The sequence below is a fragment of the Prinia subflava genome, chromosome 1 (assembly GCF_021018805.1).
Source record: "Prinia subflava isolate CZ2003 ecotype Zambia chromosome 1, Cam_Psub_1.2, whole genome shotgun sequence".
Lineage (NCBI taxonomy): Eukaryota > Metazoa > Chordata > Aves > Passeriformes > Cisticolidae > Prinia > Prinia subflava.
In genome coordinates this window covers 16,363,266-16,378,654 of record NC_086247.1, presented here as the reverse complement: position 1 = coordinate 16,378,654, position 15,389 = coordinate 16,363,266, and the positions used below count along the sequence as shown (strand labels likewise).

General features: G+C 34.8%; 1 protein-coding gene across 3 annotated transcripts in view; it reads right to left on the bottom strand.

Annotated features, from left to right (window-relative positions):
* The window catches only part of CSMD3 (CUB and Sushi multiple domains 3), a 585,345-nt gene that overhangs the window by 101,897 nt on the left and 468,059 nt on the right, over positions 1-15,389 (bottom strand). For all 3 annotated transcript variants that reach the window (XM_063423509.1, XM_063423591.1, XM_063423676.1), the window contains 6 exons: positions 13,177-13,301; positions 10,788-10,884; positions 9,728-9,832; positions 4,733-4,851; positions 3,269-3,338; positions 965-1,081 (listed from right to left, as the gene is read on the bottom strand). In XM_063423509.1, coding sequence (XP_063279579.1) covers positions 965-1,081; positions 3,269-3,338; positions 4,733-4,851; positions 9,728-9,832; positions 10,788-10,884; positions 13,177-13,301 — 633 coding nt within the window. The remainder of the gene's footprint in view (positions 1-964; positions 1,082-3,268; positions 3,339-4,732; positions 4,852-9,727; positions 9,833-10,787; positions 10,885-13,176; positions 13,302-15,389) is intronic.

The window sequence follows — 15,389 nt, the reverse complement described above, 5'->3', positions numbered from 1 at the left end:
TTTTGACTCAGTCTATAACATTCTCATTTGAAAGCTGAACATACATGAGCTTGATGAATGGAAAGGAAGTCAGTTAAAAATTAACATAACTTTGGGGCTCCAAGGGTGATAATTCAGTGGTTGGCAGCCAGTAACAAGCACAGTGTTCTGTGGGTTGCTATGGAAGCTTACACTGGTTTATGTCTTCAGAAGAGACTTGGAAAATGAGAATGCATCCTTAACAAATGTGTGGAGGATACTAAACTAGGGCTTGTGGATGATGTGCTAAATGGCACGATTTTTGTCTGAAGAACACTGCAAAACTTGAAGACTGAGTAAATAAGTGCTTCTTAAAGGTTTGCACAAGGAGAGGTACAGAATTCCACATCTGGAGTACAATCCCTTATCTGTTACTGGCTGGGGATTGATTAGGTGAGTAGCAGCCCCAATGAGATGGTTCCACCAGCTGTGGGCTTGATCCAGTGTTCCTGACCATTCTACTCTGAGTAGGAAGTCTGACAGCTTTAAGTAGGAGGCTTCTAAATTTCCTTAAGAAGAACATTTCTATGCTGCTATGAGTTTCACCTAGGAGATGCAAAGAAGCTTAATGATAAAATAATTAACAAAATGTAGCTTTAACTTCTGAATTGAGTTGGCATAAAATATTCACGATAGCTATTTTTTTTGTTGGGTTTACAACTACACAAAAAGAGAAATCAATCCTTTAAAGTTAGAAAATTGTGCTGAATTCTGATTAAACAATTTTGTCTTTACCAGAAAATTTTGGCATATGTTAAATGAAAAACCAAGAATCTTGTAGGTTTTCTATTTCAAATCTTTCTTTTAAGATTTTGTTAACTTCTTCAAATGAATTATAATTACTTTTGGTTTTTTGCTAGGATAAAGATTATCAATATTTTAAAATCTATGTTCAGTGTTTTGCACCCATAAAAAAGCAATTTTAAATCCATAAAAGAACACATACCAAATCCAATAGGCAATTTTATTGTCCATGTGCAATCCAAACTGCTAGGATAGTTGCCAGGAAACCCCGGACTGAGAATCACTCCACTGAAGTCTGACATGCCACCACCACATTGTGCTAAAAAACAAACAAACAAAAAAAAAAAAAACACAAAAATATTTTTCAGAGGAGTGAAATAAGCTAAAAAAATAATCCATAACACTGAAGATCCTTGGAGCATTAACAGTAGAATAACACCTAGGGTTGTATTTAAACAAATATACAAACATATTTTTACGACTAAATATCTGTAAGAAAGTAATTTACAAGTACTTTGCAAATTTGTCTCAACTCTGAATTGAGTAGATTTTAACTTGGGGCTTATATGCATCCAAAATAGAATAGATTTCAGAACTGCAGAATCATTTAGGTTGGAAAAGACCTCCAAGATCTTCAAGTCCAATCTCTGACCAATCATCACCTTGCCAATTAGACTATGGCACTACATTTCTCATCCAGCCTCTTCCTGAGGACCCACAGGGATGCTGAGCCCACCATATCCCTGGGCAGCCCATTCTGTGCAGAAATGATCTGAAACTCCTGACCACCCTTTCCATAAAGAGATCCCTCTTGTTGTCCAACCTGAAATCTCCCCAGGTACATCCTGAGATTCTGTCCTTTCACCCTGTCACTGGTTGGCTGGGAGAAGAGACCAACCCCCACGTGCCTACAGCCTCCTTTCAGGGAGTTGTAGAGAGTGATAAGGATTCCCCTGGGCCTCCTTTTCTCCAGGCTAAACATCCCCAGCTCTATCAGCTGCTCCTAAGAGTTGTGCTTCCACCAGTGCCATTGCCCTAATGTTTACTCTGCAATCTGTCTGCCCTTGAGATGGGCAAGCAGCACACATCAGCTTACAGCAGCACTGAGACAACTGTGCATGTTTGTAAAGGAGCATCTGAATAATATAAAATAATGTATTATATAAAGACTCTGTACTAAAAGTGTTTCAAGAGGCCTTGAAACTGCATTTGTATCCTGTTGTTCTAAAAAGGAGATAAAATAAACAAACTGGAAAAGTACACATACAAATACTTCCAGAAATTAAGCTAAATTCATATCTTTACTTTTGTTTTCAGGCATGACATCACTAAATAAAATAACTTAGACACCCATATTATATTTAAAGATGATAACTTTGATAAACAGAATTTTGTTTAGCTGTTTTGTCCAAGTAAAATTTGTACATCATTTGAAACACAAGTAAAAATCCTTGCTTGCAAACAGAAGGAAAATTGCAAGAAAAATAACCTCTGAAATTTCAGCACAACATCTTTATCTTCAGAATTTACCAAGAGCAGTGCAATTATAACATCAGACCTCCCAACCATATGTTAATGCATAATGACAAAAATTGAAGACTAACTTCTGAAAAAATTCTTACAAATATCTCAATCTTGTTGAATATTTATATATTCTAAGCTGTAGGAGCTCAGTATCTCACAGGAGGTTTTTAACACCCCACAGGATTAAGAACAGGATTATGTGAAGCAGCTCAAGAGGATAATATATTAACTGTCTTGAAGAAAAGCAAAGCAAAAATATCTTTCATGAGATCTGCAGCATCCTGCTTTCCATACATTCAAGATTACTAATCCTGATAACTTTTAGTGTTAGAGAACCCAAACAAAAAAGCATTTCTATGCAGTGAAAGATTACAACTAGGAGCTTTACATTCCTCACATTTATTCATCATATACAGAGTATAATTAAATGCACTTCAGAAGTTTCATTTTGGTTTTTGACAGATTTTCAGTGCTTTTTCCAATAATATTATGGACATGTGTATGACTTAACTTGAAAAATAATGTATCTTCTGAAACTGGGTTGACATGCTCATGCTGAACTAATTAGACTCAGGAAAATGTAATGTTATTTCATTTTAGTATCTTCTACAATTGACATTACTCCTCTGGGGAAATGAGTCCTAAATAAATTAGCTATGTTGCAAGGGTCTCTGGAGGTGTCGTTCCTGATAATGAATTGATGATATATCTGACTAGAACACATACAATCATATCATAGAACAGTTTGGGTTGAAAGGAGCAACATGTGTATTTCTTTTACTGCTTGGACATTTCAGAAAAGATTTGCCAACATAAGTGTGCAGGTCCTTTGAAAATCTCTTATTTAATTTGGCCATCTTCACATTTAATTAAGTTCCTCCAGTTCTCCCAATTTTTTTCCACTACACATTTCTATTATTTTTGAGTTCTCTGGTTTTCTCATTCTGGCATAGTTAAGAAAAATGTTATATGCTGAACATACCTAAACATATTGGAATGGGATAATTCCATCTTCTTACTGGTCCAGGCATGCAAGTGATATGAGAATGTCCCTAAAATGACAAAATATTTTCTAATTCATATAAAAATATAAAATATACAGCACATTAGTATTTCAACAAAAAGAATGTATAATTTAAAACATCATCAAAATACACAAAACCAAAAAGGTATAGTAATTACATTGTACACTGTGGATTGCATCATGCCTTCAAGACTGTGACTGTTAGCTCGCTACATGATGGTGTCTATGCCATTAACATTATTTCTTATAACAGAATCCAGCTGAATTCTATGCATGTTTTAGTATAAATCAAAGGTCTGGAAACTACGGGTCTAACTAAAGCAGTATTTGCATAGTATGGATTTACTTAATTTGTTGAACATGATAAAACTATACATACTATATAAATTTTGTAAGTTCAGACTTTACATCTTAAATTCATTGTAGACACATGCTCTGTGTTGCTCATCGACCTCATGTAATTCTATTTGTCTTCCAGAAAAAGCAAACAAAAATAGAAAATCTTAAGAGAAAACTGTATTTGTGATATCTTCCAAAACCATCTAGTCAGACGGCATAAGTCAGAAAAACCATATGGAGGGAAGAAACTTTACATATGTGTTTGCACAGTCTATGCTCCTAAATTATTTATTTTCTATATTTTACATTTTCTTTATTTCAGCCATTTGCTGTGGCTGATCTGTTCCCACATACATCTCTATTTAGGGTGAGAATTAAAGCAAAGAAGCAAAAAGTATTTCTCAGGCTTTTTCTGAGAGTGGCTAGTTAAAACCAGGCAATATAAGAAGAAAACTTCAATAGTCAGTCTCAGAGCTGCAGTCAGAGGACATATATTTCATGTGTTCTTGAAATGCTAGAAATCTGCAGGCACGAATAGGAATTCTGTCTTGAAGGGGAAATTTGGATACAGGTCTCAAATCAAAAGAGCAGTTGAAATCTGGAAGCAGACAAGACTATTTTGTTTCTATCACTATACATAAAATAGGCTTTTTTAAAAAAACGACCTTCAAATAATATAATTCAATTTCTATTTTTGATGCAGCAAATATAAACCCAGGATCTAGGTTTTCACAGAACTATGTAAAAAAAAATATTTAAAATTATTAGCATGTTTAAAATTTCATTTAGTTAGTTAACTATTGTTATAGGTGAGACTGATATTAGTGGTATTTTACTCATTCTGGCATATTTTGCTATAACGACCTATAATCACTAATGCAGAAGAAGCACAAAGCTATACACTTCCGATGGAATATTTATAGTTTTCTAATTTACTATCTGGTAGAAAAGCAAACAGTCCTGTAAACTTATCAAATGTACACAATTCCTAAAGAGTTCAGCATCCATTTTGCACTGACAGAACCTAACACAACCATGTTAAAGAACTGAAAGACATCACTTGAAATAGAACACTTGGCTTACCTGAAGAGAATAACCCTGGTCACACTGGAAAGACACCACATCTCCAACCATGTATCTGTCTCCAACTTTGATCCCATTACTTGGGGTCTGCGGTTCAGGACAAGAGTCCAAACCTATAGCTGAGAAAAAGAGAGAAGTTTAGTCATTCTAATGAACATAAAATTGATTTTAGATTTGCATAGGACTGTGTACAGTGCACGTAGGCACACTGTGTTTATAAGCCTTAGGATGCTCTTGGGAATCAGCAGCTGTCTGTGGACAAGCAGCATATTATTTTGGACAATGGTGCATAAGGAAAAAACATCTTGTTTCCTGAGTAAAGGAAAAGAACCAGTGTGGCAACAAGCCCTTCCCAACCTCCACTCTCAGTTCTAAAATTCTACTATTTCCTGGCACAGACTCATTCAATTCTACCTCCACTTTCACTCCTAATTACAGCCTTCACAATTCAGACCGGGAGCACCTTTGTTATCCTTCACCAGCATGTGTTCCAGGGAATGCTGCCCAACACTACACAACTGCAAAACACAGGAAAAACAGTGCAAAGTAAAAGTGCTCTCCAGCATTCCATCCTCCACAGGTATGACTCAACTCATTCATCTACACACACATACACACACAGAATAAATATTTGCATCAGATTTCATCTGATCTGCTATGTTTAAAGAAGTATCTATGGAGCTATAAAACTAATATTTTGAATTTCTGATTGCAATAGAAGCTAGTTTGTCAAGAGACCACATTTTTTTTCATGGTCATCAAAAAGCGAAAGAATTTTTTTCCTTGCATCTACCCAGGAAGGTCCAGGAATGTAAGAAAGTATAATCAACTGAGTTGTTTTCTTTGGCTACTGTAAGAATTGCACCTTAGGTGTGAAGTCAGGACTATGACACAACTAAGCAGAAGTGCACAGGATAATAGAGAAACATTGTGGGATTTGATTATGGCCACTTGCTACCTCAGGACATTATCAAAAATCTGTCTGTTTTAAAACTTACTAAAGTAACTGATCACTTTGTGTAAGATTCAAAGTTAAAACTACCATTTGAAGACTTAAAATAGTGCATTTTTATACAATATGAAAGGTGAAAGCTAACAAAAAAAATTATCTTTCAAATTCTACTTTCTATTCTCAAACTAGAGAAGAGCAAAGAACCTGTTTTGAAAATTACTGATGGACCTAGATCCACTTTTTACATTTCTTTACATTTCAGACATCTAGAGTGTGATCAAGTTAATGTACAAAGTACAAGTGCAAAATACCAAGTGTGCTTGTCTTACACTGATGATTGCTTATGATCTGTTTTGAAGAGTTAAACAAAGAATTAGCATGTTTCAGTTTCCAATTACTGAACCTTCAGCTGAGATGTGTAACATAACTATGTGAATAATCAGGCCATGCAAAGTGAAATGAATTCATCTAAATGCCTTTCTCAGGCTACTTTAGCAGCCCAAACCACATTCACATGTATTTATCCTATTGTCTCTCACTTCAATTAATAAAATAATATTTGTGAAGGAAATACAGTCTGAATATCTAGAATACCTTTAAAAAAAGTGAAACAAATGTTAACATTCTTCCAGCTCAGGACTAGTTCAGAACTTGTGTCTCTGGAGAGTCGTGATATTTATTCAGGTCATAAATGTACTCATAAATGTATTAATAAACCCCAGTCTGTTCATTATTGATTTATTTGTGGTGCATGAATAGTTACTTGAATGACATTATAATACTCCCACGGTAAAATGTGTTAGATTCTTGCGCCTTCATAGCCAATGGCATTAAAAAAAGATTTTAACATAGGCATTCATCGAAAACATACTTTCAGTACCTTCTACTTTTCAGATAAGAAGAATTGTAAGAAGAATTTGATAAGAAAAATATGCTATTTGATGCTGTCTTGCCCTTCTCCAGCAGCTCCTGTGATACTCAATACAAAAATCTACCAATGAAATTTTTGATAATACAAAACTTTAGTTAGAGAAAATGAGCAATAAATCAATATTTTTATAATGGTATAAAATATATAAACATTATGGAAGCATTTAATCATCCATTCTGTGGCCTTCTTTGTTGCCAAAGTTCAGGTGATATGATGTCTTTTCAATGCAATATATTTTTTGTATTTAAGATATCCAATGAAATATAGAAAATGAATGTTATGGATAAAATGACAATTTAAGGATTCAACAGAGAAGTAAAAATATGATAAAAAATTATAGATAAGAACACTATTCAGTTTCAGAATATGAGCACTTAATTCTTTATGTCAAAGTATTGTTTACTTGGTGTTAAAATAATTCTTAAAAAAAAGTTGCTTTTGTTTTCTTTTATTTTTATATTAGCATTGGATTTTAAGAAGCTCAAAAGATAATCTCTAGTAGACAGGACAAAAAACTATTCATGAGGGATGAAAAGAGATATTGGAAATGAAGCAGAATGAAACCTTCTTACAGAAATCTGTTGCTGAAATGAAAAAGTAATCATTTTGGCAAATGGGATGCACTTCCCCTCAGACTTCTGTCTTCTAGAACAGGTGAAATAGACTTGGAAGATGCACTGTGAATTGAACAAAACCAATCTTTATGGCAAGCTCACTTGAAAAATGCTTAATATAAATCTTTAACTATGATGTGATTTTGCATGAGAACCACCACCAATACTTCAAAGACCGAGACCTTAATGGTCTGACTCCTCATGATGTCCTCAGCCAACACGTGCTCCAATGAAATGAAATAAATTTATGAAACACTGACATTAAAATCTGGCTATTACTTTCCATTTACTAACTATCTTTATAAACATAATTACAGCTTTTAGAGCAGGAACTGCTGTGTGAGAGTCAGATATGACCAGGACAACTCGGCATCTCTTTCTTTCTGGAGAAATTTATTCACAAACACAGCAGTTTTGTGAGTTCTGGAATTGCAAAAAAAAATCCTCTTTGTTGCAGAAAAAGGCAAGAGACAAAAATCCAAGAGACAGAAGGTACAGTTTCTGTTGTCTTCCTTCCTAGCAATGACAACAAAGTGTTGTCCCTTGGCTTAATCTCCCATATCAAGTTCATGATTCAGCCCAATGCAGAATTTTCTACAGTCTCTTCTTGAAAAACAATTGAATGACAGATAGAAAAAAAAAATCATAAAACTTTCACAGGTGAGAGAGACTATGTCTTTCTTGGAGAATAGTGCAGGAGTATGAGTCATGGATACAAGGAGTGAAACTGTTGTTGCCTAGGACTTGAAATCTACACTAAGCAATTAACTATAAGGTTTCAGGATAGCTGACCCCAACTGAACAAATTCCATACCATACTGCACCATGCTCAGCATATAAACTAAGGGGAAAACTGGCTGGGGACTGCTGCTTGTGAACTAGCTGGGTATCAGCCAGTGAGTGGTGAACAACTGCACTGTGCATAATTTGTTTTGTATATTTTAATTTTATTATTATTATTTGGTTTATTTATATATTATTGTTATTTCCCCTTCCTGTTCTGTTCTATTAAACTGTTTTATCTCAACCTACAAATCTGACTTTTTTCAAATCTGTTCTCCATCCTGCTTGGGAGCAGGGAAAGGGAAGTGAGTGAGAAGCTTTACGGTGCTTAGTTGCTGTCTGGATTAAATCACCACAGACTGTATGATGTTTTAATCACATATCTCTATCACTTGCACAAGAAAAGTTAATTAATCATTTATCTTGTAAAACATCATATTTCACTGAGCTACTGGTTAATTGGATATCTACCAGGAGACATCAGTATTATTTCCTGAATCACCAATTTTCAACATATACTTTGGGTTTATACATGCACACAGAAAACATTACTTTTGTGCAGATTCACACATACGTCCCTATATAAATCCATACACACATATTTGGTTATTGTTCTTGACATGGACCAATACTTTAAATAATGTACTGTGAATATTTTATTTTTTTAAAGCTGAAAGTTGTATAGGGCAGTATATTACACATATTATTTGGACGTGGGAATACAAAGGTGCATTTTCACTGTCACTGGATTCAGTCTCATTTGATATAATTTTCATAACTTCTGACAATTTTTATCATCTGAATTTGTAAGCAGCTGAGAGACTATCTGCATTTCAAGGAAATGGCAGGATAATTCTACCTATAATTAATGTTTTGTTATAGACAAGCGATCAGGCAGTAATTTTGCAAGGCTGTGTTCTCCAACTGGCTAATCAGACAACCAAAGCATGGGATTTGCATATGGTAAAACTGACAAGAAATAACTGCGACACAATTATGCAGATCAGACACCAGAACCAATATAAGCGGAGGGAACCACACAGCTGGTGATTGCCAGAATTCCTCTCAGTCATCTGAGACAAAGTCATTCAGACACAAAGCATGTTTATAATTACAGCCTTTTCCACTGGTGAGGGACTCAGCAATCATAAAAACCATTTGAAGTAATTCAGTGTTGTTACCAACCTGCAGGCATTTTTCAGTCAAGATGCACAACTGCTATTTTCAGACTACTCCTTTTCTTTGCCAAGGGTGACTCGTATTTGTGTCCTATACATACAGATTGTATAGTACATATGCTATTGTACTGAGCATAATTTGTAGATTTTGGCAAGGAGTGGTGGGGTGTGGAGCTGCAGAGGTGGCATCTGTGGGAAGAGACCAGGGCTGCACTGGGCACAATGCATTAGGATTGTCACACGAGCATATCTGCATTTATTTCTGTCTGCTGTAGGTCACAGAAGTTTTTCAGAGAGCAAAAGCAACTTGAGGATGAAAGCAAGTCAAACTAAATTTCACAGTCCTTACAGTAAAGATTTTAGGCCTGAATTTTCTCACTTGGATTTAAATGAGCATTTCATACTAATGACTTTGAAGTTAGAGTGTGTATCTCATTATGTGCAATAGGACTAAATATTCCTCTGTTGTATAGTTTAGGTAGAACTGACATCTGGAACCAGCAAGTGCTCTTTGTTAATGGAACATTTCTGGATTACCTGTATACTCAAGGTGAAATCCAGCAGCTGAAACACTGATATCAGACTGAAAATTGAGGTACAGATTATTTGATGTGCTGTTTAGAAGTGGAGGTATGGTTGTTCCTGAAAAGAGATTAAAAATATTATTGAAATGCACAGAAAGTGAAATAAATGCAGATGTAAGGGTGTGTTTGTCTGTATATGTGTACAAACAATGATAAGGAGAAAAAGAGAAACGGGGAGAGGGGAGTAAGAGGGTGGGAGCAGGAGATAAGTCACATAACCAATTCCACAATACTCTGTCATGGATGCTATCAAATACCTGTCCCTATAAAGTTTTATTACATTTTATAAAATTTTTATTACATTTTCGGTGTACTGCAATATCAAAGATATAAATGATAGACAAGGAAAGACTAATAGAAATTTATATTATTTGCTTTTACCACAAATGGAGAAATGTTCACTAGGGTCTTTTTAGAAGCAAGAGCAAATCCTGTCACCAGAATGATTCTAAACATAACAGTCATCTATGTCAAGCAGGTCTTAAAATATGTTACAGAACTGTTCTTAGAAATGTGATGGACTACTTATTTGTGTTTCAGCACAAGACAAGATAATATGATTGCCTCTGATTTTTAGCATACACATATATTTAGTATAAAGAAAGAAAACAAAAGAAAACAAGAAAAAGTAAGGCAAAAAACCCTCTCTTCTTTGGAAGAATAAGGGTAAAGAATGTATAAATTTTTTCATGTACAATATCAAGAGATACCTATTTTTGAGGTCTGTATTTCTGGACCCTGCTACAAGTGTGAGAAAAAAAAATGGATTAAGAGAGGTCTAGTTTGGAATGCTCTGAGTGTTATTTCACTTGTAACATTTTAAAATATACAGGTTTATGTAAGTCTGCTAGGTGATGACGGATTGAAATGGAAATAATATTACCTGTTGCTAATTACAGGAGAAACAAACACACATACCATGCTCAAGCATGCTTATACACATAGAAAGAGCTGGGTGTTTACAGTAAAGAGTTGAATCTGTGAATCATTTATTGTAAAATCTTCTCAGTCACCTGAATAACTTCCAAGCCTTGGAGCATTGTTGTCAGCACCATCATAAAAGTCTAAGGAATCCCAGTTGTGTTCTGTGGCAAAACTCACCACTTGCACCTATGAAGAAAAATGTGAGGTAAAGAGCATAAACTTCTTCCCCTCTTTATTCAAGCTCAAAGATGACTCCAAATTATAGTCTCTGTTGCTTTCAGTTTTGAAATGTTGTCTTGCTCTCCTTGTCAAAGAGAATGGAACATCATTAAGTGAATAAAATGGCAGTTATTTTTTATTTGATTGCCAATTCAAACTATAAATCCTGCAACCCTTAGTGACAACCACACATTACCTCTGTCAACAGTCACACAACCACGAAAATCAGATGGGTATAGAATATGATTCTCTTGTTTGAAGGACATTGAAGAGAAGATGAAACATGGTATTTTCAATTACTGCAGTTTTTTTCTCTCTAGTTTCCCCAGGATTAAACTTGTCCCACAGTGATGCATGTTGTTTCATCTACTTTGCTATTCTAAATTCTACCTCCAGGTAAGAGAAAACTGCTGTGTTTGGTTACTTCATCACCAACTCATCTCCTGAGGAGGAGCAGCATGCTACACCAGCATGCTACAAACCAAAGGCAAAATAGTCACTTCATTTGTTCCAGAGGTGACAGTATTCTTCCACTCATAGGGGAATGTAAAGTGATAAGGAGACAAACTGCAAGAGGGAGCCTATACCTGCTCTCATATAATGAAATCACACCTTAAAAAGTAGAGAAATATCAGATTCTTGTTCCTGTTTAGTAGGGGAGAGTTTCTGGTGTTAGCTTTTTGTTTAACTGTTTACTGAAAAGCTTTAAAAAAGACAGAGGCATGATGAAACCCCAATCACATTCAGATAAGGGGTGCCTTAGTCATTAAGTTCAAGAATAATGCTTCTTTTGCCTCAATTTTTTTTTTTTTTTCTGTCCCCAGAACAGAACAGTTTCAGCAGAAGAAATATAGACCAGTTCCAGTAAAACCAAGAAATGAAGTCATTTTTGTATATGAAATATATGACTTGGACCTTGTTCTACATAAAATGAATGTTCAGTTTGACTATTTCTTGGATGGGGGCCTCAAATACTGTACCTATTTTTGAAAAAAAATTGGTCAGATACGATATTCAAAGGATTTATTTTTCTTAAGCAGTGAAGAGGCCCTGACTGTTAGCACTCTTCAGATACTTGGAGACAGGAATTTTTTTTTTTTTTTTTAATTATGACTCTGGGACAGAAGAATACCACAAGGATTAAATACCTAAACTGAAATCAAAGTTAGTAATTTAATCACATTATTAATGATTCTGAAAAATGCAGCCTATGATAAGAGAGAAGCACTTCCAAAAAGCAACAGTGATAGCCTAAGTCAGGAGGAGAGTTACTGCCTAATTTAAATCCTCTGAGCTATCTTCTTAGTATAAGAAATGCACAGAATAAAGTATCCTGTCAGCTGTCCGAGTCAACTGTTTAAATCAAGTACTGTTCCTCAAAATCAACCTCAAAACTGATTTAGACTATTAAATATTTTAAAAACCTCTGTAATGAAATTTATTGAAAAGCTTTACAACACTGCCAACATTTTTCTGATTTTCTTTATTAAGTCTTTACCTACATAAACTGAGCTCTTTATTCATTTTCTACAGCAGTTATATTTTGAACTAGGATAGACATAGAAAACTTGTTATCATGATTTCTTGATGTGTGTTTTGCTAGGAATTTGTTCAGATGATGCTTACAAGTCCTAATTTATTAAATTCAACTGTACAATAACCATATTTCTGCCAGTTTTATTAGTGAACTCTAGAGATATGCATGACCAAGCTTAATGGATACTTTCCTACTGTGTGTTCTACGAAGTTCTTTATCTAAGTAAGTAAGCAAGAACTCTGAAACTATTTTAAAGAATAAATTCCCAACTCAAGTTGAAACATACCGGAACACCTTTACATCACATTGAACTTCAATAAACATAGAGTAAATAGCAGAGTTTCTAGGAGAACATATATAACTTGTCTTTGAAAGCAACTCACTTAATTTTACTGTGTTAAAGGAGATACATAGATCTGGAGAGAGCAAAAAAGAATTCCTAGGAAGGGTCTCTATTTCCCTTGGCTTATAAGGAGCCAGTGATCTGTTGAAATATGTTTGGAAGTTATGATGATATTCTTCTAAGTAAAAGGCTAAAAGTGCATCTTTTAAGGTTTTTTTAAAATCTTATAACTTTCAATCACTGCATAATTAAAAAGATGTGCAATGAAGTCCATTTTCAAAATCATTAATGAGATAGAAAAACTGTACAGATAAATGATCTTTTCACCTTTTGTGTCAGGAAAAACAGTTCTAAATATGATTATAGCAATTACACTTACTTGAATCCCAGCTCCCTCTGGTACTGTGATCTTCCACACACAATTCAAATTGTTGTCATAAGGCTCAGGATAACCAGGAGACAAAATGGTCCCTTTGCGCTTTGTTAAAACACCACCACAGGGCACTGAAAGGAAATGTATAAGGCAAGAAAAGAAGTATGAAGCTTCAAAAGTGAGAAGACTTACTACAAAAACTTATACTACGGCTGAAAACTTTTGAAATTGATGCTACATTAAAAAATATATATATACCTTAGGAAAATAAAATTTTGTGTCTTAAAACACCACTTTTAACTGACCAAAAAAGGAATAGAAGAAAATTAGAATTATGTCAATTTCCTACCTGACACAATCATGATAATATTTCCCCTTATTTATTTGACCTTTACAGAATGAAATCCATTCTATTATCTCCTGGTAATCTTACAAAAATAAAGCATTTTATAAGGCTTAGATTGAAGTTTGAAAAGCTATGTATTGTGTTACTATAAAAGATAAAAGAGTGTCACAAAAAAAAGGCAGTGTTCTTTCTTCTTTCTTTCTAATATTCTTTCATTCATTCTTTCTAATATTGCACCTCTAAATAATTAATAACACCAGTCTGAACTCCTTGACTCCTTCTCTTCTTGCATGAGTTATTCCATCACAGCCTGTGGATCTACTGCATCAGCAAAGAATTTGCAAGATCCTTGCAAGACTGCGTTCAACACTCTGTGTCCACAGATTAATAAAAGTCTTATGCATGAAACAGGACAGACACATTAAGTACCATCAAGTTTCTCTTTTGGATGTTCCACTTGCACACACTTTGTCTATTTCATTAGAGGCTCTAAGAGAGACAAAGAGTATTACATCTTAATCTGCATACAGATATTGTGTTGGTATTTTAGAAGTTGAAGGAAAAGATTGATGAGATGGTTTATCAAGTCCATTAAAAGCTAATGTATCACTTCTATGCAACATCACTAAGTTGTAAAGGGATTTCAGGAGCTGCAAATATGAGGATTTAGAAAATAGATAGGATGCGACTTATCTTAATAATAAATATTTTAACTACATATTGCACGGCATAAAATGAATAGAATCTGTTTGGAACAGCATGGATAAATTAAAAGCTAGTGCCACTTTAAGTGTTTAAACAATTACTCATGAAAGGATGAACAGACGGAATGGTTGATGCCAGCCTGCATCTTGAGTGTTGCGTTAATTTTTGGTTCCCTCACTACAAGAAAGACAATAGGGTGCTGGAGCAAGTCCAGAGAGAGGCAACAAAGCTGCCAAAGGCTCTAGAGAGTGCATCATGTGAGGAGTGGCTGCAGGAGCTGGGGCTGTTCAGCTGGGGATAAAGAAGGCTCAGGGAGACATTATCACTCCACAATCTCAAAGGAGGTTGTAGCCAGGTGGGGTTGAGCTCTTCTCCCACGCAAGGAGCGATAAGGTAAGAGGACATTGCCTCAGACCTGTGCCAGAGAAGGCCCAGACTGGACATCAGGTGAAGTTCATCACAGTGGGGGTGGTTAAATATTCAAATGTGCTGCCCAGGGAAGTGGTGGAGTCACCATCCCACTAAGTGTCCAAGGAAAGACTGGATGTGGCACTTAGTGCTGTGCTGTAGATGACATGGTGGTATTTGAGCAAAGGTTGAACTCAATGATATTGGATGCCTTTTCTGACCTGAAATGATTCTATGATTCAATGATTCTATGCCTATTATCTGAATATGTAATATTAAAACATTCACTAGAATTAAGGCAATTTAATATGGTCACGTCTACCACTTCAATTATTGAACTGGTTTAGTTTAATGTCATTTTCGCCTTATAGGCATTTTATTACCTTTCTTGACATATGAATATTCACACAGAAGATGGCCTGTAACCCTTCCTCAGTTTAGCTTGTCTAGAGACAGATAGCTTTCTTTTCATATATTAAATGACTAAATCATATATTTTCATAGACTAAATCATATATTAAAATATCAATAATACATTGTGATCAACATCAAAAAGAATGACTTCAACACTTTGTCAAGTTGTAATATCTGAAAAAAAACAAAGGGAATATAATTCAAGGGGAAAAGTAGTAAAAGTTTACTGATTAAACTGTAGTCTATGAGACTAAATGAGATTCAGCTATATACTTCACCTTCGTATGGATATAGCAGTTCTAATGGTTCTATTGCTATGCCTGAAACAGTCTAAATCAACATTATT